The sequence below is a fragment of the Drosophila serrata genome, unplaced genomic scaffold, assembly GCF_035046125.1.
Source record: "Drosophila serrata isolate PLE 108 unplaced genomic scaffold, ASM3504612v1 contig_184, whole genome shotgun sequence".
Lineage (NCBI taxonomy): Eukaryota > Metazoa > Arthropoda > Insecta > Diptera > Drosophilidae > Drosophila > Drosophila serrata.
This window is the reverse complement of record NW_028257082.1, coordinates 1894494-1919682: the sequence shown is the minus strand read 5'-3', so window position 1 is coordinate 1919682 and position 25189 is coordinate 1894494. Positions and strand designations below refer to the sequence as shown.

The window sequence follows — 25189 nt, the reverse complement described above, 5'->3', positions numbered from 1 at the left end:
GATTATCTGATGGGGGAATTAATAAATTTTGAGATATTTTTGCTTACTTTGAAAGTCTTTTTAATGAGTTTTAATAAATATATACATATACTTTCAGCATAATTTATTTATTACCTTATAATTATTTATTAGCTTCAAGGAAGTCTTGTGATAGTAAATCTTTGTATTATCACAATTAAAATTGGGTACTTGAAATGGGATTGATAATAAATTTCTTGTTTGGGATTTAAAATAATTAATAATAATGGAGATAGTTCCTGCTTTCCCTTAAAACATATACCATTTAATGCCTTCAAATCCTAATTCCGTTAAAAGCTCTTGTAAAATTCTTGTAGAACCCTTGTAAAACTATTGTAAAACTCAAGTTTAAGCAACTCTATGGTTTTAAGTTTTAAATTTTTAATCAATGAACAAAATTACAGTAGCAAATGGTTTATATACCAGTTACAGGTATCATTTTCAATGAGTTCCGAACAGATTAAGGCGGCACAAAACCCCATCTGGCCCCAGCAGCATCTTTAAGGCAATGGCTATGCGGCCCGGCTTTGGAGCTTAATTAATTACCTCAACTTATTTGACAGCCTTGAGCCGAGGTAACTATAAATAATAAAAGATTTTTAATAAATCATTTGGCGCACTGCAAGCGAGGACATGGACATGGTCTTCGACATGGACAATCGAGTGCACTCTGCCCGATTGGTGTCCTCCTGCTCCTCTCCTTTTCCATCCCCCTCCCCCTTCCCCTTCCCCTCTCCAAGACCAAGTCCAAGTCCAAGCCTAGGTGCTTTGCATGCGTTTGATAAGCGGACATGAGCTGAAAGGAAAATAGCTTAATACGCGAAACCAGCTGGCTCCGGAGTGACCAGATCAGTGCAGCCAGCTCAGCTTATTTTAAGCTTGATCTGTAGCTTAAATGAAAACGAAAAAGCTTATGGAATGTTTAATACCGTAGAGGAGCTTTCAGTTAAATCTAATTTATTTTAAATGTATATATTTATTTTATTCAAAAATGCTTTTAAAACTGTATAAAAGTTTTAAGGAGAGAGATCTTCACTGTTTGAGAGTTTTGAGAGAGAGCGCGCCGCCCCCATTTCCATCTGGCAATACTGTAATCGCTCTTCCTCTTTCATTTTCTAATGGAGTTGCCGTGCAAAAGTGTTTAATTTCGTTAGTGCGTATTTAATTTCGCTTATTTGGTGTGTTAGTGCAAGTGTTAATTGAAAATGATCTAGAGCAATTAGTTATGAATGTGTTGTTATTGAAATTAACTAAAAAGAAACAGTGGGGGTGTCTTTTTTCTTACGTTTTCAAGCAAAAAACGAAAATTGCACATGCATACATACATACATACATATGTGCATTTGTAATGTGGCCTTAGTTTTGCATGCGAAAGCGTTTTAATTATGTTGTTGCTGTTTTTTTGGTGCTGTGCTTTTGCTGATAAGAAAATATATGTATGTATGTCCACAAGTGTAAACATAAAGTAAGAATCAAAAGCATTTGTTTGTATGTATGTAAACAAATTTTCAAGAAGCAAAACCAAAAGGCAGGCGGTGACCGCCTATTACAGTTATGCCAGCGTCATTCCTTCCTATTGGATCCCGTTGCTTTTACTGCAAAGCAAATGTGACAAATATGTATGTATGTATGTATATTTCAATATGGAATGGCCGTAGAAGGCTGCCAAGTGAAGTGAAGTGCCGCGAGTTCGGAATTGCAGTGTTTTCTTCATTTTCTTTTGCTTCTTTTGTGGGGTGTGCTCTTTATGGGAAGTCACAAATTATGTGAGCTTATTGAAATCAAATAAGTATTCCCATTAGCTGTTTTTTTTTGTTTTTTTTTTTGTTTGTTTTGTGTTATTAAAAAGCAAAAGAAAATAAAGGAAAAATAATTAATAAAAATTACAAATAATAATAAATAAAAAAAAAAACAATATAAATAAGCATTCAACTCCAAGTGTAAAAATCAAGCAAAAATAACAAAAATAATATTTAACGAAATTTATCAAATATCCAAAGATGAAGATGAATTCCATAAGTGGTGAGTGCAAGAAAATACATTTATTTTATATAGTTTTTTCTTAAATATAAACAAACTAAAGCAACAGGTGGGCTAAGAAAATGTATATATATATTTAAATATTCTCCCTTATTTAGTGATGGCTTGTTTTTCAGCATTTCTTTATTATATTTAGCTTATTTTAGCTTCTTTCTGTCCACAATCTAGCTTATTCGGGTGGTCATAACCAGGCAACTCTGCTGTGTGGGGGACATCAAGGTATCTGCAGCGGGGAAGGGGTGGTAGCCAAAGCTGCTGGTTTGGTATTTATAGTCGAAAAAATGGCCCAAAGGCCGAAATACTCGTACGCAAAAATAAATATCGAGGGAAGTGTACCGGACTTCTCCTTCGATCACCTTTCTCGGCTCGACCAATCGAAGCTTCATCTACTCTGGGGGAGCACGCACGATTTTTACACTGGGAGAAAAATGTGGTTTATATTTATCATTATTTAAAAAATTCGGAATAATATTTTACTATATTTTTAATAGTTTTTCTTCTAAAATTACGAGGAGCGTGGGTTTTTTATTTTTTTGTTTATAAATCTAAGCTGTTTAGTTTGGAAATTTAGTGCTTAGTTTACTTTTTTGAGAATATTAGGTAAACTTTGCAGATTTTCATAATAAATTAATAATTTCTTATTGTACTAAAGAGTTAATTTTATTATTTTTATATATATTCAAATTTATTTATGCCTAGAAATGGAACTTACTCTTAATTCACCAAACTACAAACTATAACTTTATAAATCTCCCATATCTTGGCAGAAAATTTTTTAAAGCACACTGTAAATATATTTTCCCATCGAATATATATTGTCTGGACTTATTTCTCTCAGTGTAGAGCGCTAAGAGGCCCTAGACGCAGCTCGTAATTACGAACCTGGAACTCCGCGATATTGGAAAATTCGCTTAACAAGCCAATAGACTGAGTTATGACGGAGCTGCCCGTCTCCTGCTCGGCGGCATCTGTGCTCTGGCCCTGCTCCCGTGTCCATCCTCCTTCTGGCCATGCTCGAGATGTCGTTGCAGAGCTTTCCCCACCGATTTTTCCCGCCCTCCCGGCTTTCCACGACCTGCCAGATGGGGCAGCTGTGGCAGCCTCCAACGGCAGCAATTTGTTCTCGTTGTCGACTTTGCATGTCGCTGCCTGGTTGGCTGTCTGTCAGTTTGCTTGTTTTGCATGCCATCCCCAGTAGATGTGGCCCTCCTGCCACCCTGTTTAGCCTCTGCTGCTCATCCTCCTCTTGGCCCTCTGTTCTGTTGGTCGCAAAGTTCCCGGAAACCCATTCCGGCGGCGGCTTAGCCCTCTCGCGATTCGGTTTTATGTAAGTCTGCTGACAAAAACAATGTCAAGAGACCAGACACCGCCGCCCTCTTGCCACTTCCGTCCGGGTTGGCTCCTCCTCCTTCACCCCGTTGGTCAAGATCCGCCGGTTCGCACTGGTGGCTAACCAGATAGATTATCTCGCTGTTTGCCGCTGTTCCATCGAGTAATTACACATTTCCCTAATTGAGCTGAAATTACCGCGGGAACTCGACGGCTGCCTGGCAGAACTTAGTTACTTAAAAGGGACAGAGCGAATCGGAACTACACCTGATCAAGATCAAGCTAAATGGAGGAGCTTTTTCATATATATAGAATCACATGTATATAATAATATACTAGAAAAAGGTTTTTATCTCTCCAGTATTTATGTAGTCTTTACATTAACTTAATGCACTCAGAGAGTCAAAGATTAAGATGGGATTTATTTAACTAAAGATATATACGACCTTCGTGGATTGTTTCCATAGACCTGCCTCGTATGTTACCTTACCCGCACCATTGAATATTTTCCCAATTAACCCCTGGACAATTCGTGAGTTTTGTTAACTATTCGGCATTGTTGAAATCTCTGAAACCGGAGGCCTTAAGAGCTGGACGAGGGAGTTGCGCCAAGGCAAACATTTGCAAATGTCATAATTACATGAGATTTGATTAAATTTTTGTCGCGCCGGCAAAAAAAGTGAATGTCATTTGCAAATCAAGCGTGCTTTTCTTGCTTTTATTTTGGTTTTTATTTTTCGTGCCTGGCATTTTTGGCGACACCAAATCACATTTACATTCACCTGACGACAACGACGACGACGACGACGACGAGAATCGACACAAATGAGTCGCAGCCTGCTGCCACCTGTTGCCGTGAGTCTAAGTGTGTGTGCAACATGCGGCGCATGATTAATGTGCCAAATTGCAAATTGTAGTGCGGCGTTTAACTGTCAATCAAAGCAGCTCCAAAATCCGCAATGGAAGTCGTGGCAAGACCTCCACAAACGTGTGACAGTTCACCCATGTTCATGCATGCAATGTATATAGTTGGGTCTTATCGAAATCGGGCGGAGGTTTGTGGAGTATATATCAGATCTTTAGTATGGAACTGGCCTCCAAATAAAAATGGTTGTTCTGCCACAAGCTTTGCTATATGCCAGTTAATATTTGAAACAAGATAATTGAATAATTAAATAATGCCACCAATTAAAAATATAAAAAATGTGTAAAGGTGATGTTAACACCTGATGTAGACTTTTGTTATAGTAATAATAAGGTTATGAAAAATCATAAAAAGTAGGTTTCAAATGCATGATTTCATGTGACAGGTGCACATGATTACCATTATTGCATAAATATTGTTGAGTTCTATATTTTGTGTTAATATAATATCGGACTTCAACCATATAGTTCCCTAAGAATCACTAAAATCTTGGAAATTTGAAGTACATCTTTACATCCTTAGTAAGAGAGTCTCCCTGGGTGCGTTTGGGAGACATAACATCTCCTGCTGATCGTTCAGATAGCCCATCCATCCTGTAGCTTTAACCACAACCCACAATTGTGGGTCTTAAGAGGGGCGAAGGACGGGTATGTGGCACACCTTGGCTGGCAGCGGCAATCAAAGAAAATGAATTTCTGAATTTCATTAGCAAACGGCAAAGGTGGAAAGATGGCGACAAAATGCGAGCGACCGCATTCGGCATTATCTTTGCGGTTGTCTGGGATCTCAGTGGATGGGATGGGATCAGTCCATCCATCCCATTCAGAGGTAGAAGCGTTTACTTCAATTTGTGGTTTAGGCCCTCGGATCAATCGAGAGTGGGCTCTCGGAGCTTTACGAAAAAACCTCCGGCTGACAGCTGCGCTGACAGTTGCATTTGAATGTGCCGGGCGGCAGCTACTGGAAATTACAATTCACAATTAATTGAGCTACATTATCAATCAGCGTAAGCCGATTCCTAGCCCAAGTCGAAGACCAAACCCAAAACAATCAAAAGCGCAGCTGTCACACCTCCATCAAGAGTGATCTTAGTGCGGGGGCGGGGGCGGGGGCGAGTGGGTTCTTTGGAGATCATGATGATCGGCTTTCCGCTGGATGGATGTGACTCATCTGGGCACCGATTCCTGTGGGATTGTCAACCCAATGGTTCATTAATTTGCTTCAATGATTCCGCATCGGATAAATCATATTTCAAGTGAGATTTCCAAAGAAATTCGTCTCGAATCAATTAACTCTCTTGGCTCTGGCCTAGGCTCGAAACTGGTTCGGGGTTTTCGGGCATTTGGAGAGCAGGCTTTTGGGGTTTGGAGGAGGGCCCAAGGGAAGATGCACTGCGGCGGACACACCCCGACATGCTCCAAAAAAGTTCCTTAACCTGTACAAAAAAAAAACAACAAAAACATTGGGGGCCGGCGATCGGCGATCACTAGATCGCTTAATAAGCAGCCTAGCTGTCTGCTCTTCGGAACGGACCCCGAGTCACCCCCTCCCATCTCCGCCCCTGACTTCTGCACCATCCTGTTGTTGTGTTTTGAAGCGCGAGCTCTCCTTTGTGGCAGCTCCGACGGTGCAGAGAGAGAAAATAGCTATGATTACTCATAAATATCACAAATATTTGAAAGATATTATTTCTTATGAGCACTTTTTGTTTAGATTCTTTGTCCCCCTTTCTCCCAGTGTCTGCGGCACTGGAATCTGCACCGTTTTAAGCATAAATCGCCGCAGGGCATGCGCCCGATATGCGTTCAACTCACTGAACTTGCCACGACTCCTGTCCCAGCCCCAGCGGCCCCCTCATCCCTCATCTGCTTCCGATGCTCCTGCTGCTGGTGCTCCTGCTGCCATAGCCAAAGCCGGAGTTGGAGTTGGAGTTGGAGCTGGAGCTGGAACTGAAGCTGCTCCACCTACTTCAACTCCGACATCTCGACTGTTACAGTTTCGCGCTGCGAGTTGCGAGTTGCCCGCCGACTGGCAAACATATATATTATTTAAATTTTTAAACGATTGATCGTCCTCCGCCCTGAGTGTGTGCCTGGATCGTCCGCCTCCTTCTTCCTTTTTCTTCTACTGCTGCTGGTGCTGCTGCTCCTCCGCCTCCTCCTCCGACTCCTCCTTCGTTTGCTCCTCCTGCTCCTTGGCCAGGTTCTCTCTTGCTCCTCCTGCTCGTGATAGTTTGAGTTATTTAGAGCTGGCTGCTTTATTGCTCGGCCAGCATCCCCTCTCCAGGCTGAGGGCGTGTTCGTGGTCCACAGTCCAGTGCTCCGTTCTGCAGTCTCCTCCGGAGTGCGTTCTTTGTGGCTTATAACAAAATGATTATGTTTTGCATATTGAGTGAAATTTGCATAAATGAGGAGACCAGGCCATACCGAACAGCAAAGGCTAAAACCAACTAAGAAACGCTCGTTGGGATCCCAGGCAACAGCATCCAAATTATATCCTCTCTCTCTCTATCTCAGTCTTTCTGGGCGAAAGAAATCTGAATATTTGAGTTAACTGCACTCAAATTATGGCCGATGATCGAAGGCAGGGGGAGTGGGAGTATCGATTGAATAAGTAATCCCTGATGGGAAAAGGAAAGTGAGGCCATAAAGTGGAAGGGAATGGTTTAATCGAGCAATCAATGGGGATCGAAAAGAGAATATTTTGCAATTGGAGGGAGGGTTATTATGTTAAAAATATATTTTAAAACATTATATATACAGTAAGAAGTCTTTGTAGATAACTATCTAAGTTAAAATTCAGTGTTAAAATTATGACATTTCGCCATCTTTATACACATTTTCCCTCCTACAAACCCAGTTTCTTTTTCAAAATTTAATGGAAAATTTTGTTGCATGTGTCAATTCCGAAAAAAGGGTTCCTAAGTCTGCAGTCTCGGGGGGGAGATCTGCTTCTTTTTTATTTACCCACGCTCATTTATCGCTTAGAATAACAATCATTAACATAAGAACAGAGTCACTTCCTTGGAACGTTAGCAACTTCTCTCTCTCTCTCTCTCTCCCCCTCTCTTTCTCTGGCCTTTCACGTGTGAGCGCTAAATAAATTAAAATTGAAAATTCCTTTATTTCAATATTTTGACAGTGACTTGGCAGCGCCTCGTTAAGAAAAAACAAAATAAACTCCAATTCGAGATCGGGGGCCCCGAGAAATGGTCAGTCGACCACGAAACGAAACACTTTTCAGTTGTCTTTGCAACGACCCTTTCCGCCCTCCACTTTCAGGGGCTTCTCTCTGTGGTCTCCGATCTCTTCAGGCCGCCGTTCTGGCCATGGTCATAAAATGTGCCAAGTGCCAAGTGACCGCGTTGAGTGCCTGAACTTGTTACAGTTTCTTTCACTCTAGACTTTCTTTGCCCAACAATTCTGTTCTCTCTGATGAGGTATGTGCTTTCGTTTGGAATCCAAATCGATATCTGTAGACTGAAACCATTATTGGCCATTGGCTCTGAGTAGAGGAAGGCGACAATTGCCATGCGCCAATGCAAATTGGCGATAAGTGCACTTGACTCTCATATAAATTAATATTAATTATGCCACTGATTAGCCAAGCTCACATTCCAGTCGGACAAATAAGCCCACTAACGCGATATATATATGCATATATGCCCGGCTACTGAATCCAGTTCGATCGGGCCTGCCTGGCGAATATATTTCGGTGTAAATCATTTGAATGCTTCGAAGGCGCCGATTGAGTTAACGTGTTTGAATAAAAGCTAATGGAGTTGTTCAGGGGTTTAGCGAATGTTGAATACACTTTATAATATTTTTCATTATTTAATAAGCAGTATAAGATACAATATCCCAAAACAAAAAATATTCTTTTGAATACCATTTATTCAAAATGAAAAGTAATAGTTTTATCAAGCTCCATGTTGCCCTGCCCAACACTTGAGATACACTTCGTCTTAGCTCTCCCCGCTGACTGTGCAATTTGGCTTGTAACTTTGCTTGTCCGACTAAATGCCTTTGAGTCTGTATCCAAATCGAAATCCGAATTCAAATCTAAATCCCCATTCGCAGGCAAAGCCGAGGCCAAGCTGTCCGTCTTTGGATGCAGTTCGCATTCATTCAATTGCATTTGACAGGCGTTTGGCCATAAAAATTATGCCACAACAGCTAACAGCTTGGACTGTGAATTAGCATTTGCATTTGCTGAACACATTGGACATTGGCTCAAATTTATGACAACTTATCGGCCGGCATTCGACCAGATCGAGATGCAAATCGAGAGTACAGATGCTGGGATCCGAGAGGCAGACGCTCGTGGGCGATGCTGGCGACATTTCGCTTTCATTCGCCATTAGAATATGGAAATGGAAAAGTGCTCTTAGTGTAAAAATAGATCGGGCTGGAAATGTGGCGCCGTTAGCGAGATCTATGTCTGACCCGTCGTCTCCACGACTGCACGAGTTCGGTTTCGCTTACAGAAAATAATATTATATATATAAAACTGGGAACTGGGGAAAACAATAGGGAAGTTGAAGTTGAAGAGTTTCCCTTGGGCCAGACAGCCAGAAATTTGTCAAAGGCGATTTCAAAGAAGTTTGTCAAAAGCGGATGCAAGTGAAATCGATACCAACCAGCGCGTCTTTGTTAGGCCACACGAAAATAATAATAAAAATGAATTATTACAATGGGTAGAGGACGGCATACGGATGGGAAGGTGTGAAAAGGTCGTCGTGCCATTTGGAGAATGGCTTTGGATGCAAACTGGAGCTTAGGGAAAGGTAAGAGGACAGGCTGCATCTCAGACGATTGCCCGACTTTTCAGATATCCGATGGCGATGGCGATGCCGATGCCGGCTTAGTTTTAACAGCTCGTTAACCTGAAACCTCTTGTTGGAAGGCAAAGCTTCGATTGCGAATCTGCGGGGCCATAAAATCTCAAACTATTAGAGTACTAATTATTTTTATTGAACATATTGGAATTTATGTGGTTGTTAAACCTGGTTATTGCTCATGTCTCTTTGTTAATAAATTGTGTTTATTGGGTTTTTTCTTTAATTTAATGAGAAATAATTGTTGTTAACTAAACAATTTAGGGGGTGTTAATGAACAACAAATTTATTGTAAATAAATCATGGGAAAAATGTAGAAAAAATTACATTTGATTAGACAAAGAAACTCTCAGCTTTCTCTAAAAGTTTAAGGGGTATAAATTAACACCAAATATGTTTTAAGAAGACTTTAATTTTTTAAGAATTTATTTTCCCCTGGCTAGAAACACTTTACACTGTACACTTTTTTCTCTGGCTTCTCCTGCTGCATTCCCAGACAATCTCCTGCCGTGGAACTGTCGCCACTCTGATCTCCCTTAGCCGCTGTCCAATCCAAGACCTCGACCTGAACGTTCATCTAATCTGTTTGGTGTTAAGTCCAAGGGAGCATATGTAATTCGATTGTTTACAAGCGACTGGCCGCAAAATGCAAAATGCAGAATGCCCAGCAAGGGAGCCAGCGAATTGAATTTATTAAATGGAAGCCGATGTGGCATGTGCTTGGGTGAAATTTCCCCAACTGGGGGAGAGAGAGTGGGAGGGGATCTGTCAATCTATCAGTTTATTAAATAGGGTCCCGCCCGCAATACCCTCCTCTCCCCTTTGGTTCGTCTCCTGGGAATTGTGTCGCTTCCCCCGGACGATGACGATGATGACGATGATGGAGGCGTCGTCTGGGTTGTCCTGGAAGATGCGTTTCACTCATATCCGGTTAAGAATTCACACCTCAGATCCAGAAGGGTTTCTCCTAAAGGGGGGACCTGCACCCTCTCTCTCTCTTTGTCTCTCTGTCTCAGCCGCCTTGTCCTTATCCAGTTGCTGGTTTGCTGTTGGCGTATTAAGTTTCAAGTCCAAGAAAAGATGTGAAGAAAGAGTGAGAGAGCCGGTCGGAGGTGGGGCTTTAGTAAATGCCAGAAATCTTGCAGATTCGTGGCGTAAAATTATGAAAATTATGTCTGACACATCCTGCTGTCTGCTTAAGGTCTTTGTTTATCCTGGCTGAGCGGCAAAAAAGGAAGCGCCTCCAACACTCCAAACATGCCACAGACAGGTAATAGCGACAGCAACAGGAATAACAACAACAACAGCAACAACAACACCAATGGAACCGGTGTTATTTGCATAAGTTGCTCGTGTCTCCGATTCCTTTATGCGACAAAGTTCGTTGCTTAAGTCTTTCGTTTACTGGATTTTTTTGCGACAGCAAGGAAGTCTTGCTCGGTGCCTTTGCTCCTTGTTGGACAATTGAAAGTGAGATGAAGTGAGAACTTGACAGGGTTATATAAAATACGATGTAGATTTTGTATTGATACATTCATTTTGGTTTAATTATAATAATAAGAACAGCAATCGTTCTTTAGTTTGTACAATAATCCTAGAAGTTAGTTTTAGTTTGCAAATAGTCCTAGAAGGAAGGTAGAAAGAAACAATACTCTTAAAATAGTTTTAGTACGATATAATTTATGTTTTTTATTATGAAATATAATATTATTATAGACATATTAAGGTCAACATTTAATCATCGATTCATGGTCTTCAGTAACTCTTTCTACTTGAAATTAGTTTGAGATTAAACCACCATTGTCTTTATCTTTGCAAGCTCTTCAAATTCGCTTTTAGTTACCTTTTGCCGTTCCAAATTTTTGATCAATTATTTAGTTGGCAATTCATCTTCATCAATTCAATTCAAATTTGCCATCATGGCAACACAATTTTCGGTTTATTTCTGTATGCCAAAACCGCAAATTTCAGGGTCGCATATAATCTATCAGATTCGGCGATTCATTTACTGCGCCCAGTCTGCGCGTTTTGGCCTTTTCTTGGGTCACCGCAGCTAATTGAGTCATAGTCCCAGAGACTCCAGGGCCAGGTATAGGGATGTGACGAGGAATCGGAACCGAAACAGAGTCAGCGGGAGGAACACAACAAAAACACAAATTAAGCCCAATAAAAGATTCGCGTTAGCCTGGGACACAGAGAGAGAGAGGAGCAGGACGGGCGAAATCATTAAAAATCAGTAAGAGAGCGACCACAAATAAAATCCATTAGGTGGCAGGTACCATGGCAGCCATGTCGTGCCAGGACGGGATAGCATGCCCCATCATGGTCTGGGAATCTGGCCTGGCTCTCCGCTCAGATTTGTCATTGTTAGAGACGGGTTTCGGATATTCAAAGCTCTGGCTGGGTTGGGCAGTATCTGTATCTGGGGCTATCTGTCGGTGTGTGGGTGCTTTATGGCCAAAGTGTCGCTAATTCCTGGAATACCGATTCAAGGTTAAGCCCATTCATAAGGCACTCGGCGAAACTGGCTCTTGGGAGCTGTGGATTGAGGCTCGAGGAACTGGCTTTGCTTGTGGATGTGGATCACACATTTATGGCCATCAAACGGGCCGCCCAACCAGGGACCACCCACTGGTCGAACCGGGCCTGATCCGGAGCTAAAGTTGCAGTTGCAATCGGCATCAAAAGTGTTGCAATGAGGCATTTACAATAGCAAACGAGTTAATTACCACTCCAGCGGCCCCGACACATGCCTCGACCTTATAGAGGAGAGCCCAGCCTGCGCCTGCGCCTGTCCAGCCATCATCCCAACTCGGGGGCCCACATGGAGTACATGGAGATGGCGACGTAGCTCTGCCAATCTGCCGCATTGATCGAGCAACCGATCTGCGATTGCGTTCAAGCCTCTCTCCTTCCCAAGACACCTCTTCTCAGCTTTATTTTTATTTCACTTTATTTCGCTTTATTTCACTTTGTTGCTGTTGTTTTCTTGCGCCTGCGCGTGTTCAAATTGTCCAAAGCGTAACAATTTAATATCGTTGTGCCAAAGCCACTACCAAAGCCAGTGCCACAGCCAGTGCCACAGCCAGTGCCAAGTGAGCCGGCGAGAAAACAGCGGCGAACGGCATCTACATCTGCATAGTCAGAGCCAAACTGCCAGGTGAGGAGTCACTGGGAAAAATGTTCAACAATCTGGTGATTACTCATAGTTTGGAGAATTCTCCCATTTAATAAAATAATAAAAAGCATTGCCAAATATTACATAGAACCTGAAATAAAAGAAAAGAAGTATGTGAGAGCTGGGTAATAGAAAATATTTAAGACATTGAAATACTACTAGAAATAAAGAGGAATTTGTAGGTAACATTGTTTAAAATTGCCAAGAATCCTTGAAAATACCATTAAATTCATTGAGATTGTTATTAAAGAAGGTACCTTTAGTAAATCTATAAAGAAAACCAACTTAATAAACTTCAGAGCACGAGTCTAGCCCTGACAAATCCATATTGTGAAGGTCGTATTATTCGTAACCAGATATAAATATATTAAAATAAGTTCAGAAATATTTCTAGAATGTATTAGAAATATTTAAAGTTGTCTATAATAAAAGAAAATGTTTAGTAATTTAATTCAACAATAAATCAAAGTAACAATATATCAAGAATTTATAAATTGTCTTGAATCAAAGCAAATATTTATTTTTCTTTTAAAACTAGTTGAGCAATAAAGTCTGATGTCAGGATTATAGATATTTTCTATTACATTTTTTTTTTTTATTAATTTAACTATAATAAAGAAGTAATAGTTAGAATATATTTAAGGTATGGCCTTAAATTTTTTCCCCCTGTGTAGATGCACATTAACTGGCGGCTGCATCTTGTTGCTGCCACCGCTCTGCCACTTGCTCGGTTTCGCTGCGGTTCTGCGGCAGCTTGTTTAACGTATCCGTATACGTATTTCGTATTTTATTTAATTGATTTTTCTGCACCGCACATGCATTGGCCATTAATTCATTTATTTATTTAGCGCTCGCCTTCGACACCGGGGCACTTGCAAGGCGGGGAGAATGGGAGGATGGGGCATGGGGGCTAGCGGATGGAGGACGACTCTCGGTGGATTGTCGATGAATTAATCGTGCTTAACACCATTCCTGGCATTTTGTGGCAGTGCCACAGCTCCTAGAACAGATAGCAATGACTCTAGGAGAGAGGGAGGGGATCGGAAGCACTTAGCATTTGTGTATTATGGAGTCCCGATCGGTTGCCAGTATGCATGCGTCATTATCGCGCCTTGCATCATTAATAAGGCCAAAAAGCTGGCGAGACAAAAAGGCCAGGCCAAATCGAAACCGCAGAAAATAAATGTTGATTTTCTGTATTTGTGTGTGTGTTCGAGAGATCCCCGTTTCGATTTTCGGTTCGGGATCGTCGCAAAATCTTCCGTCAAGGTCAAGGCTACCCGCGATACCGATACGGATACCCCGGGCCGTGCCTCAAAGCGAACCCGATGCCGCTCCAGCGAAGGTGATAAATGAAGTGTCTCCGCGCGAAATGCCCACAAATCACACGAGAGTCAGAGTCAGAATCGGACTCGAAGTCTCTGAGTCCCAGCGAAGTTCAAGTTCGCCTTGAATGCAGGCAGAAACGCAGGCAAAATATTGAATATCAGCTCTAAAAGCATTTCACAATTCTCAGCGCCAACGAGAATTTGCATGGGCATGCCATCCAAGACTTCCAAAATAAATAATGAAATAAAATTTAATGCCTTGATGGTAGTGACTGGCGGCCATGGCAATTTGTAAACAAATTCATTCACTTCAAGACTTGCCTTAATGATTTAACAATGTTTTCATTAACCATGTTTATTTTTGCTATATATTATTGACATACCTTGAGATTATAGTTTGCTATTTACTAATTAGCCATCCTTTAAGCTCTGCAACATAATGTATACGCAGTATATAATATATATACTATATATATACACCAAATTATATAAATTTAAGTGGGAGCTGACAAAAAAAAGGAGGAACGACAGAGGGAGACAGAGCGAAAGAGAGACGAAAAAATTCCTACTTAAGTGCTTTTAATTATCCCAAAGAATTCCTTGGTATTCTGAGTTTGGTATCCTTGTTTGTCATCATCGTCATACTTGGCCCGTCCCAGGCTGAGGTCTCCACCGGTCTCCTGTCTCCTGTCTCCTGTCTTCGATCTCCGGTATACCGTCTCCATTCTGCGATTCTCCTTCAAATTACAGGCGCGCTTGTATGTCGGCTATTCGGGGTTTTTGTCGTCTGTGTTCGGCTTCGACTCCAGCCATAAAAGGTGAATAGCAAAGCGATATCTGGCCAGGCAGAGAGCATATGGGGGATCCTATATGCAAGCCTATACATACATATAACATATATCATCCGGGAAAGAAAGGGAAAGTCGCGAGGTGACTCCCACATCCACGAGGAGGAGACCAAGAAAACCAGAAGTCTGATTCATCAGCTGTGCCGGCGATGCGTTTGGGGAATTCACCGATTCGAAGGCGACATCAGCGGGCGGCATCAGTGGCAACGACGGGCACACACATAGTGCGTACTTCCTGGAAACCTATCTCAGTTTTGGCTCTGGACAATTATGAGCCGCCGTTAGAGCCGGGTGCCAGCCACCACTTTCCGCACTCCCAGCCGAGATGTCAATGGAGCGTGCAACTGCCACCGCCGCTTATCGGTGGTTTCTGATTCTTAGCTTTCTCAGGAGAAATGCCAGCGGTGCCAGTGCCAGAGGGAAGGGGTTCCGAAGATCAAGTTGATTGAAGTGCCTTTCGAAGCCGAATACAAACACGCGGAACAGAACGAAAGGCTCTCCTGGAGGAAGTGCAAACACACACTGCATGAAGGGATGCTGCGAAAATATTGTCTTTGCCCTCTCGAATAAGTCCTTCCATCTCGCCCTTAAACTGAGAGCCAAAAACGTAAAACTGATAACTGAAAACCATAGAAAAACTGCGCGACCAGCACTTCATTGGCCAGAAACACAGGCCAGGTCCAAAATACACACAGTGCCAAGTGCCTGGTGCTCGACACGAGGATGCTGCATGGATCTGGAGGACGCCAGATGGAGGACCGAGGACTGAGGACCGAGGACCGAGTACCGGCGACTGAAGATCGAGGATCAAGAACCGAGGATAGCGAATGGCGGATGGATGGGCCCCCAGCCAAGATCTGCCAAGTCAGCGTGATCTGCGCAAAGTGACGAGTTTTTAATGAATTTGTTTAACTCAGGTCAGGCCCTGGCACCTAATACGAGTGCATTTGAGCCATCCAGCTCTGGCTCTGGCTACGATTCTGATTCTGACCCGAAACAGTGGCTTGTAACTCTTGAAAATGGATGGGAAAGTATTTTATACATAGAATCATTTAATTTGCTTGGTAAAAAATACATAGAGTAACCTTTGTCGTTTTATAACGAGAGCCAGAGGGGTTCTATTTAGGAAATAATCTTCTACGATACAATATTTTGTGATTTCTTGAACAGTTACTAATTTGTTTCAAAAGGACCTATCTTAACTCTTTGTAGGGTCTGTTATACATGGGTGTTGAATCTTAAACTTGGTTAATTTAGAGTTAAACAATAGAGAAATGTATCCTTTTTATTTTATATCTATATCTTAAATCAAAAACCACTGTGCCGTAGCGTCTGTGGAGATGCTTGAGCAGACCCCATCAATGTTGATGGCGCGACAGTCGAGGTCGCTGCCGCAGTCCGTGGCAAGTGGCGATGATGGGGATGTGGATGTGGATGTGGATGTGGATATGGATGTGACTGCGACTGTGTCCATGACGGGGGATGATGCGGTTGATGCCGAGGCTCAAGTGTGCCTGCGACTAGTCCTAGGATCTGTGTGGAGATGAGGATGAGGATGGAGGCGCTGACGGCCCGTGACGATATCTGAGTGCGAGGTGCAAGGAAAGCAGATACACTGGATGGTGGATGGTGGTTTGGTGGCTTGGTTGCTTGGTGGATACTGGGTGCAGTGAGTGAGTTCCTGCCTCTTGAGGTCGTCCAAGTCGTCATCGTCAGCGACGACGCCAGCGTCTGGGTCTAGGATGAGTGGTCTGGAATCTAGTAGAGCAAACAAAGGCAGCTAGCACTCGAGTTCCATCCAGTTTCCGACTGTCCAAGGCGATGGCGGAGCACCAGCAGGAGCAGGAGCAGGAGCAAGAGCAAGAGGGTTTTAGGGGAAGGTGCATCTCATGTCCTTCACAGTTCACTTTCGTTGACCACGAGGCGATGTCCGCTTGATACATTTGCCGAGGTCTTTTTACTTCATTTTTCCGCTGGCTGCCTGCCCTCTGTGTTTGCTCCTCTTGTGTTCAACAAAATGTTCCAAATTGTTGCGCACTGCAAACATCCCTGGAATTTGCGCTTAACAAACTTCGGCAAATGTTTTCCGTTTCAGTTTTTACACTGAGGGGAAAAGGTAGCCAAGACTGGGAAATAAACAATGTTAAATAAGAGGGAAAGAAATCAAACGAAGTCAGGAATAATATTCTGATTAATAATATCAAGACCTAAATAGTTTACAAGAGTTTAAATTCATTTGAAATTATATTATTTTCTCACTCAAGAAGTATTAATTATTTCCTTGACTACATTTTACTGACTCTCAGTGTGTTTCTTGGTTTCTTTTTACTTAATTTTGAGGTTCTTTGCCTGTTCTTTTTGCCTGAAATTTATACGCAGCCTGCAAATAATTAAAACGAGAGCTGAGAGCCGCCGCCAAGTGTCTTTTGTGCGTGTGTCTGTGTTTCCCACAACGAAAGACTTAGGCAACGAACTGGCCAGTCAACGGGCCATCAACAACAGAGAAGACAGGGCACAGTTACACGGCCGTCCCCCTAATAGATCATTATTCAAAGAGCCAGAGCTGTCAGGTATTTGTTTAATTCGATTAACCCCTGGGCCCGAGTATACATAACTATAACTATAACTATAACACAGCGTTTCGAGTCGCCTCGCCTCGCCTCGCCTCGATGGGTTCCCACCATATTGGCGAGAGTCAGTCAGTCCGGAGTTAGTCAGAAATGAAATCTATAAAACAAAGCTCCAACGAGTTCCAATTTATCATCGCGGCAGACATTAATTTTACACACACTGAAGTCTTGGAGTCTCTGAGCTTGAGCTCCAGCCACCCGGTTGATTTCATGCCTCGAAACGAGCCACAAAAATTAATGTTAATTAATTTGACTTAAACTGACGATTTCAACAGACACATTACTGCGGGGCATATGGCAAATAAAAGGCCACAGAAAAATAGCGACAAATCAAAATGGGGACCAGCGTTCGTTTGAGCAGCGAAATAACCCATTGATGGAGCTCGATTGATAATGCTCGTCGATCCCACTTAAAAGCTTTTCACTCTCTCAAAAAGACATCAAATCCGAATGGCGCATAATTAACTTGTGCATTTGTGGGCTGCAGAGTGGGAATTTCAAGTTGGATCACCACTTGGATTTTAATATGTTTGTGTTTGCTTGCCGCCGCTCGAACGTTGCAAATTCAATTAGGTCCGAACATGCTCTCACTTTATTAAATTAAACTGCACCCGAAAAAATCGTGAGCCCAATTCTGAGTCAAAATCAAGCTCTGGTTCTCGTTCTCGCTCTTGTCTTCTCTTCTGCAGCTCTCTCACTCTCTCACTCAGACACCGAAGAATGCAGCGGCCCCAAGTTGTTGTTATCTTCGTTTCTGGTCTTTGCAATTCTTCCGAGACGAGGCTCCGAAGACGAAGACGAAGACTCCTCGCGATCGGAGGCTCTGTCCTCGGGCCCCGAGTAGAAATTCTCTAAACACGCTGTCAAGTTATGTCTACATTCCTTGATCATATTTTTTCCAACTGTTTTCATACCCGCTACTCCTGGCTGTGTCATGGGGTATATCGATTCAATATATGCCAAGAAATATATACTCATTTATTACTAACTCTGAATGGATTTTCGTGTTTATTTAGCATATCAATGCAGGGCGTTTCAAAAGCTTTTAAAATAAATATTGATATTCGTGCCTGGGTCTCAAGAGCATTATTATAATTTTCGTATCACTCTGAAAACGGTTTCATATCAATTTTATGCCTAGGTCTTCCATATAATGGGCTTTTAAGTCTCAAATTATGGGTTCCAGACCGTAAAAGATAAGGGTAGGCTGATCTCTTAAAGTGTCCATTTAATCAGAGGAAGTGTATAGTTATGAGGCGGTGTGAAAGCGAGATTTATTTGCAAAACTTGATATGGTTTTCTTAGGAGTTTTAAGATATTATAAAATATATAGGATGTTGACTATTCGATCCATTTTTGATTATTTTGGTCTTTCCTTTTTCGTCTGCCTTCGTTGCCTGGCTATTTCATTAGTTTCTGAAATGCTCTCCCTTCGTTTTTGTCCCCTGAATGATGATGATGATGATAATCCTTTTGAGCTAAGGATCTCTCTTTCACTCTCTCTAATTTTCTCACACTTTGTGCGGAAGTTTTATTAAAACCATGTGGATATTATAGAGCTTTATGTGTAATTATTCACATATGTATTGGATAAATATTTTAAGATATCTTCTATCATTGTGTCATCTACAAAAATATACTTTAACCTATGCAACTTTCTAGTTTAAGGTAATGAAACCTGATATTCCATAATTCTTTTCATGTATATTTCATCAATTTGTCATCAATTCAAAAATCTTTTTTATATTGATTTATGTTCAAGTCATTGATTAATTTAATTCAATGATTTTTTCTCGGTAACTTGATACTTCAACTGTTGTGACAACTCTTTTAATTTTGTATATTTTTCAATTTTAGTGATTTATGTTACTATACCCCTGAAGCACAAAATAATAAAATTATAATAAATTTTATTCACTTTCCGAGTGTAAAAATCAAGAGTTAACTCAATTTTAGGATGTTTTGCTTGAGGAGGAAGTGCCTTTAAGTAATCGTGGCTTCTTAATGTGGCGCAGTAAACGTGCCTTGGTGAGCATAAAGAAATCAACAACAACAACAAATGAAAACTGAGCTCCCAAAAGCCTCCCACAGAATGGGATCTCTCTCTCTCCCTCTCTTCGTATCGATCACCTCTTTTCTCTCTCTCTCTCTCCTTATTGAGAGATCGATTTGAGTGAAATTCGAAAAATGAGTGAAGTGATCTCCGGCTCTTTACATATCCCCTCTCAGAGCATATTATACATGAGTCTCTACTTGGGGGGAAGTAAAATTCCGAGCACGTGAATTTCTAATTGGTTATAGATCGATTCACCTGAATAGGCCTTTAAATCGAAGCGTACTTATCTGATCTGTCATTGAAAATTACCCATTAAAGTGTTCCAGAACAAATACTTGATGGATTAATAGACCTGTCCGCAGTTGTAGTTTCGAAAATGTATCGAAACATCGAACTCTTCGGAGCCCTGGCTCTCTTTTTGTGGATTTTATTCGCCGACGGGGAGGCGAGAAAGGTTTGATCAGATATTTATTTCCACTGGATAAATATATGATCTTTAAAACACTTGTTTAATCCTTGCTAGAATATCGTGTTCAATTCCATTGAATGCTCATTAAGAGGCAAGGTCTTCTCAAAGATAGATTGCCAGCGGGCCTCTCAGCAGACCTTGAACATCGACATAACCATCGGTGATCAGCCGGCGGACAATATCTTTGGAATTTGTGAACTGACGGTGGTCCCCAAAGGACAGCGAAAGACTATGCCATTGAAGGACTTTAAAATGGACTTTTGCCACCTGAAAAGGAACTCGAAGGCAAAGTCTATGCTGGGCAGCTACTACAGGGCAGTGAACAGATCGGCGGTAATGCCTCCCGGCGATTGCCCCTTTAGCAGCGTGAGCATTCATGTACTTTACATGTCTTTAAAAAACTATATCCCCTATTACTTCTCCGCTAGAACACCAATATCCTGTTAAGAGGACTAACTATAGAACAGGATATTCCTCAATTTATGCCAGAAGCAAATTACACCTTCAAGGGAAAGTATTATGCCAACAAAGAGCTTGGATTAGAGATGAAGATTACAGGGGGATTTTATATAAATGACAGCAATTCCACCATATGAATGGTGAAGTTTACATAAATATATTTGTACTTGAAAGATTTAATATCTAGAACATTTGGTTACAACCTTATTTTTTAGATAAGGCTATGGTTATTTAAGTAATTCAATTCATTACCAAGAATACATTATAAAGAATTGATGACTAATATATTAGTTATCTAAACTAATTGCTAGATTAAGCAATTATTCTAATGGTAATACTTTAAACTTTATACTTGTTGCTATTTATTCTTTGTGACCCCTCCCAACATTAACAAGATACAATCCTTTTTTATAAAGCGACATTTATCTAATGTTTAGCGTTTACTAACATGAAATGGTTCATGTTTAAGCATAAATTTATGCATTTCAAAACTATTCTTGAGCTAGCCAAGTTAGATTATATGCTCTCAAAAGGTGAGCTCAAGAAGAGAGATCTACTCAAAGAGCTGATCTCTCTCTTTCTCTCATTCGTTTTCACTCAAAAACCGGCAAGCAGGTAAATACAGGTAGAGAGAGAGCTCCGACGCATGTCTTTAACTAAGCCCGGCGAGAGCTCGGTGGCAGTCAGTCTGTTAGCAAAACTCGAGCCGAACGGTACGCAGGCGCGCAGTTGCACATCCGTACATCCGTGCACCCGTGCATCCGTCAGATACAAAACCGAAGCGAAGCACTCAAAGCTCTCGAAACAAACCAAAACTAACTAACTAACAGTAGTGCGGCTAAACTAAACTAAACAAGCGGCCAGAACCAAAACCCAAACCCAAACCCAGTGCGAAACCTCGACAAACGGACAAGGAGTGAAACATATCGAGGCAGAAAATACATAAAGCGGAGGCATAAAAATTCCTCACATCGCTCGGTGTGCGGACAAAAAGCCTAAAATAAAACACAGCCAGTCGGCTGGCGGAGGTGCGAGACAAGAAATTAAATTGATAAAGCCTAAAAAGCCACGTTCCTAGGACCAGGCCCAGAGAGACCCAAGACGGCGAGGACAGGGCCCAAGACCGAGCATTGAACACTGAACACTGAACACTGAAAACCGAACACCGAACACCAAACCGAAAAACCCAAGACCCTGGCTGCTCTGTAGAAACTTGTCGCGCTGTTTGCTCTTCGCGGGCAATTATCGGGCGGATCGGGATCCGGGAATCTGGGAATTCGAGTGCGAATCCAAGTGTGTCCAGTGTGTCCAGTGTGTGTTTGTGTGTGTGCGGCGAGGTGGTGTGGCAAATAGCTCAAAGCCACGAAAATTGCTTTTATCGGAGAACCGAAATCGCCATTTGCTGAGAAATTAAAAACACAAAAAGAGAAACTGTTGCGCTAAAGGGCCAGCAAAAAATAATAATATATATGTATATATATTAACCCGCCGGGCCTGGCCAGCAACAAACAAAACAAACAAACAAACAAACCAACGGCCAGCAAAAATGTATAATAAAAAATTACAGCAAGTGATCGTGCAGAAAATAGATCGATAAACCCCAAGCCCCAACCCAAAACCGAACTCGAACCCCGAAAAGCTAAGCTAAAGCTAAGCAACCAACCAAAATAAAAAAAAGTGTAGAGACGGAAAACGCGGAGTATAAAAATAAATAAACGAGCGACGATCAGCGAGCGATCAAGGAGCTATAGCAACTATATGTAGCATCTATAGCAGGAAGAGCACGTTTCTGTGTTTTTGTTTCAATTTCAATTGTGGAAATCGTAGAGGAAAAATTTCGAACCGGTCCCCCCGAAGTAGGAGTTGGAGTTGGAGTTGGATTTGGAGTCGCCAGCAGAGGATCAAGAACAGAGAACCCAAAGCACCGCGTACCGAGAACCGATATTTATTAAACAAAGACAGAAATTAATTTCACGACTTTGTGCCCCCTCCGCCAGTGTGCCCTGCATCCGCCCGCCCTCCATGCCCCACTTGAACTTTGAGCCTGAGGTCTGGGCTTGAGCAGCGTGGCAACTAGGGATCGGGATCTTCGGCTCGCCGGCAAAATGTACGACATCAAGCGCCTGGAAGCGGGACAACAGAAACTACAGCAACAGCACCAGCACCAACATCAGCATCAGCACCAGGGCCTGGGCCTACGCCAGGAGCAGCAGCTCACCTGCAGCGTGATCGCAGCGCCCGAGCACCGGAGCACCCATCCCATCACCATCTCCAGTCCCAGTCCCAGTCCCTGTTCCAGTCCCAATCCCAGCGAGGCCACCCACATGACGCTGCTAACGTTGCGCCGTCGCCGTTCGCTGCAGCGTCGCGCCTGCCTCCTCAGCATCCTGGCCGCCTTCGTTTTTGGCATGGCGCTGGGCGTGGTTGTGCCCATGTTCGGTCTGCCCCACCACCCAGAAGTCCCGTCAGAGACGGCAACAGACTCGCCAGCGGAGCAGCTGAGTAGCTACCGCGTGGCATTCATCAAGGAGGAGGATGCCGCCGCCGCCGCTGCTGAACTCAGTGCCGAGCAAGTTTTCCGCAACGCCTTCCACCTGGAGCAGGATAAGGATGCCCCCGATTCGATGGTGGTGAAGAAACTGGATACCGATGATGGCAGCATCAAGGAGTTCCATGTGCAGCGCACGGCCAGCGGCAAGTACCGCAAGGGACCTGAGCGGAGACTCTCCAAGAAGCGGCCAGAGCGGCCGCATCAGCCGGAGACGCTTCGTTCGCCCGCGGTAGCCGCCTCACCGGATCCCCTGCAAGCGGGCCTCATCGAGGAGGATGTCTTCTGGGGGCCCACAGTGGAGAGGGCTCTGCCCAAGGGATTTGCCTCTCAGGATCAAGTCAGCTGGGAACGCTTTGTGGGCGAACAGGGCCGTGTGGTGCGTCTGGAGCAGGGATGCGGACGCATGCAGAACCGCCTGGTGGTCTTTGCCGATGGAACACGTGCCTGTGCCCGCTATCGCCAGAACACGGATCAGATCCAGGGCGAAATCTTCAGTTACTACCTTGGTCAGCTGCTGAATATTAGCAACCTGGCTCCAAGTGCCGCCACCGTGGTGGATACCAGCACGCCAAGCTGGGCGGCTGCCCTCGGTGACATCACCCAAGCCCAGTGGAAGGAACGCCGTCCGGTGGTGCTGACCCGTTGGCTCTCCGACCTGGAGCCGGCCGGCATTCCGCAGCCCTTCCAGCCGCTGGAGCGGCACCTTAACAAGCACGACGTTTGGAATCTGACGCGGCACCTAAGCCAGGAGGCAGAGCAGCCAGCCAGAGAACCGGAACAGGGACTGCTCAAGCGGTTGGGAGCAGGGATGGGGCCAGGACCAGCATCAGCTGCCAGCTCGCCGGGCTCCACTCATCAATCAAGCACGATTGAGGAGACAGGAACGCTGGTGCAGCGGCTAATTGAATTGGCACAATGGTCCGATTTAATCGTCTTCGATTACCTGATCGCGAACCTCGATCGCGTGGTGAACAACCTGTACAACTTTCAATGGAACGCCGACATTATGGCCGCGCCGGCGCACAATCTCGCTCGGCAGTCCGCCTCGCAGCTGCTCGTCTTCCTGGACAACGAGAGCGGTTTGCTCCATGGCTACCGGCTGCTGAAGAAGTACGAGGCCTATCACAGTCTCCTTCTGGACAACCTGTGCGTCTTCCGGCGACCCACGATTGAGGCTCTGCGTCGTCTGCGGGCGGCGGGGGCAGGTCGCCGGCTTAGGGATCTGTTCGAGAGGACGACCAGCGCCGGAGTGAGAGATGTATTGCCCTCACTGCCGGACAAATCGGTCAAGATCCTGGTGGAACGCATTGACCGAGTGCTAAGCCAGGTGCAAAAGTGCCAGGGAAGCTAGTAGATGCCCCTAATAACTCAACTTGACTGATAAGCTGTAAATACTGGAGCAGCAGTGGATGCCCTGGATCGGAGTAGGAGTAGTCAAGGGGTCAGGGGTTAGGGCAGGCTCAAGGTCAACAGATTTGTTATCAAAATTGATTCCCGAAAAGGAAAAAGGGTATTTGCTTACTCCCCTAAAAACAAAAACCTTTCTAAATCAACTAATTACTATAAAAAGATAGCCTGCCCACCCCTGCCCCAAAGTAGATCCAAGTATTAAAGGGCGATCCACTGAAGAAGCTTAACTAACTTGTAAATGCCAGACTCTGTCCTTGAGTATTAAGCTTAAACCTTAGTTGTTAAATGTATCTGTATAAAAAGTAAGGCCCCATAGAATTAACAATTTGTGTGATATTTGTGTAAGGAACCCCATGCAGCCTAAGTAGATTTCATTTTACCATTACAACCAATAAACAACAAATATACCGAATACCGAGCGAAATGCGCCAACCGAATGTCACATTGAAATATGGAAAACCATCCAACAGATGCAGATGCAGATGCAGATACACGAGTATCTGAGCACGCCTGCGCCTTGTGAGAACTTACATAGTCATGACAATAAATTGTCATTGATCTTTTTTTGCAGGTGAGATGGAGATGGAGCAGGAGATGGAGATGGAGCTGGAGCTCAGGCTGGAGTTTCAGTTGCCCGTCTGCCTCCCTCCCTCCATCCCGGCATTTGTCAACTTGCCGCTGCCCCGATGGAACTTGCCACATAATGCAGGCTCCACTTCTAGATACTCGTACCACACTCATACCAAAAGCCACAAGTTGGAGTTGGAGTCTTGTGCTGCTTTTCATAATATCTTCATAAGCATTTGAGAGATGCTGCTGCTGCCTCTCTCTCTATCTCTCTGTCTCTTGCTCTCCAGAGGCTCAAGTGCAGCAGGAGAAAGATGAAGCCGCCACAGACACAGCCAGAGCCAGTTCCAGATACTTTCCACAAACACAAGCTCACCTGCCCATGCTGGGACCGAGCGAGATACACAGACGCTCTCGTGGATACACAGACGACGTCTCCATCTCTCATCCCTCCTGCTCTCCGCTCCCGCTCCCGCTCCCCCGACCGTGTGTCTGACTTTAAGATTTAAGATCGCTGCTCATTAAGTGCGTCCGCGTGTCTCAG

At 43.4% G+C, this 25189-nt stretch overlaps 3 protein-coding genes across 3 annotated transcripts in view; all 3 read left to right on the top strand.

Moving 5' to 3' along the window:
- Positions 1 to 1867: 1867 nt before the first annotated feature.
- LOC110191593 (uncharacterized) overlaps positions 1868 to 25189 on the top strand; it is a 97458-nt gene continuing 74136 nt past the window's right edge. Inside the window, exon 1 of the mRNA XM_020962478.2 lies at positions 1868 to 2040. The gene's annotated coding sequence lies outside the window, so the exon portion shown is untranslated. The remainder of the gene's footprint in view (positions 2041 to 25189) is intronic.
- LOC110191600 (uncharacterized) lies at positions 19462 to 20301 on the top strand. Its single transcript, XM_020962486.2, has 3 exons — positions 19462 to 19643; positions 19713 to 20024; positions 20087 to 20301. Exons 1-3 carry the CDS (start codon positions 19566 to 19568, stop codon positions 20252 to 20254), a joined length of 558 nt encoding a protein of 185 aa, XP_020818145.2. The 5' UTR covers positions 19462 to 19565; the 3' UTR covers positions 20255 to 20301.
- Positions 20795 to 24490, top strand: fj (four-jointed box kinase). Its single transcript, XM_020962475.2, has one exon. It carries the CDS (start codon positions 22223 to 22225, stop codon positions 24017 to 24019), a length of 1797 nt encoding a protein of 598 aa, XP_020818134.2. The 5' UTR covers positions 20795 to 22222; the 3' UTR covers positions 24020 to 24490.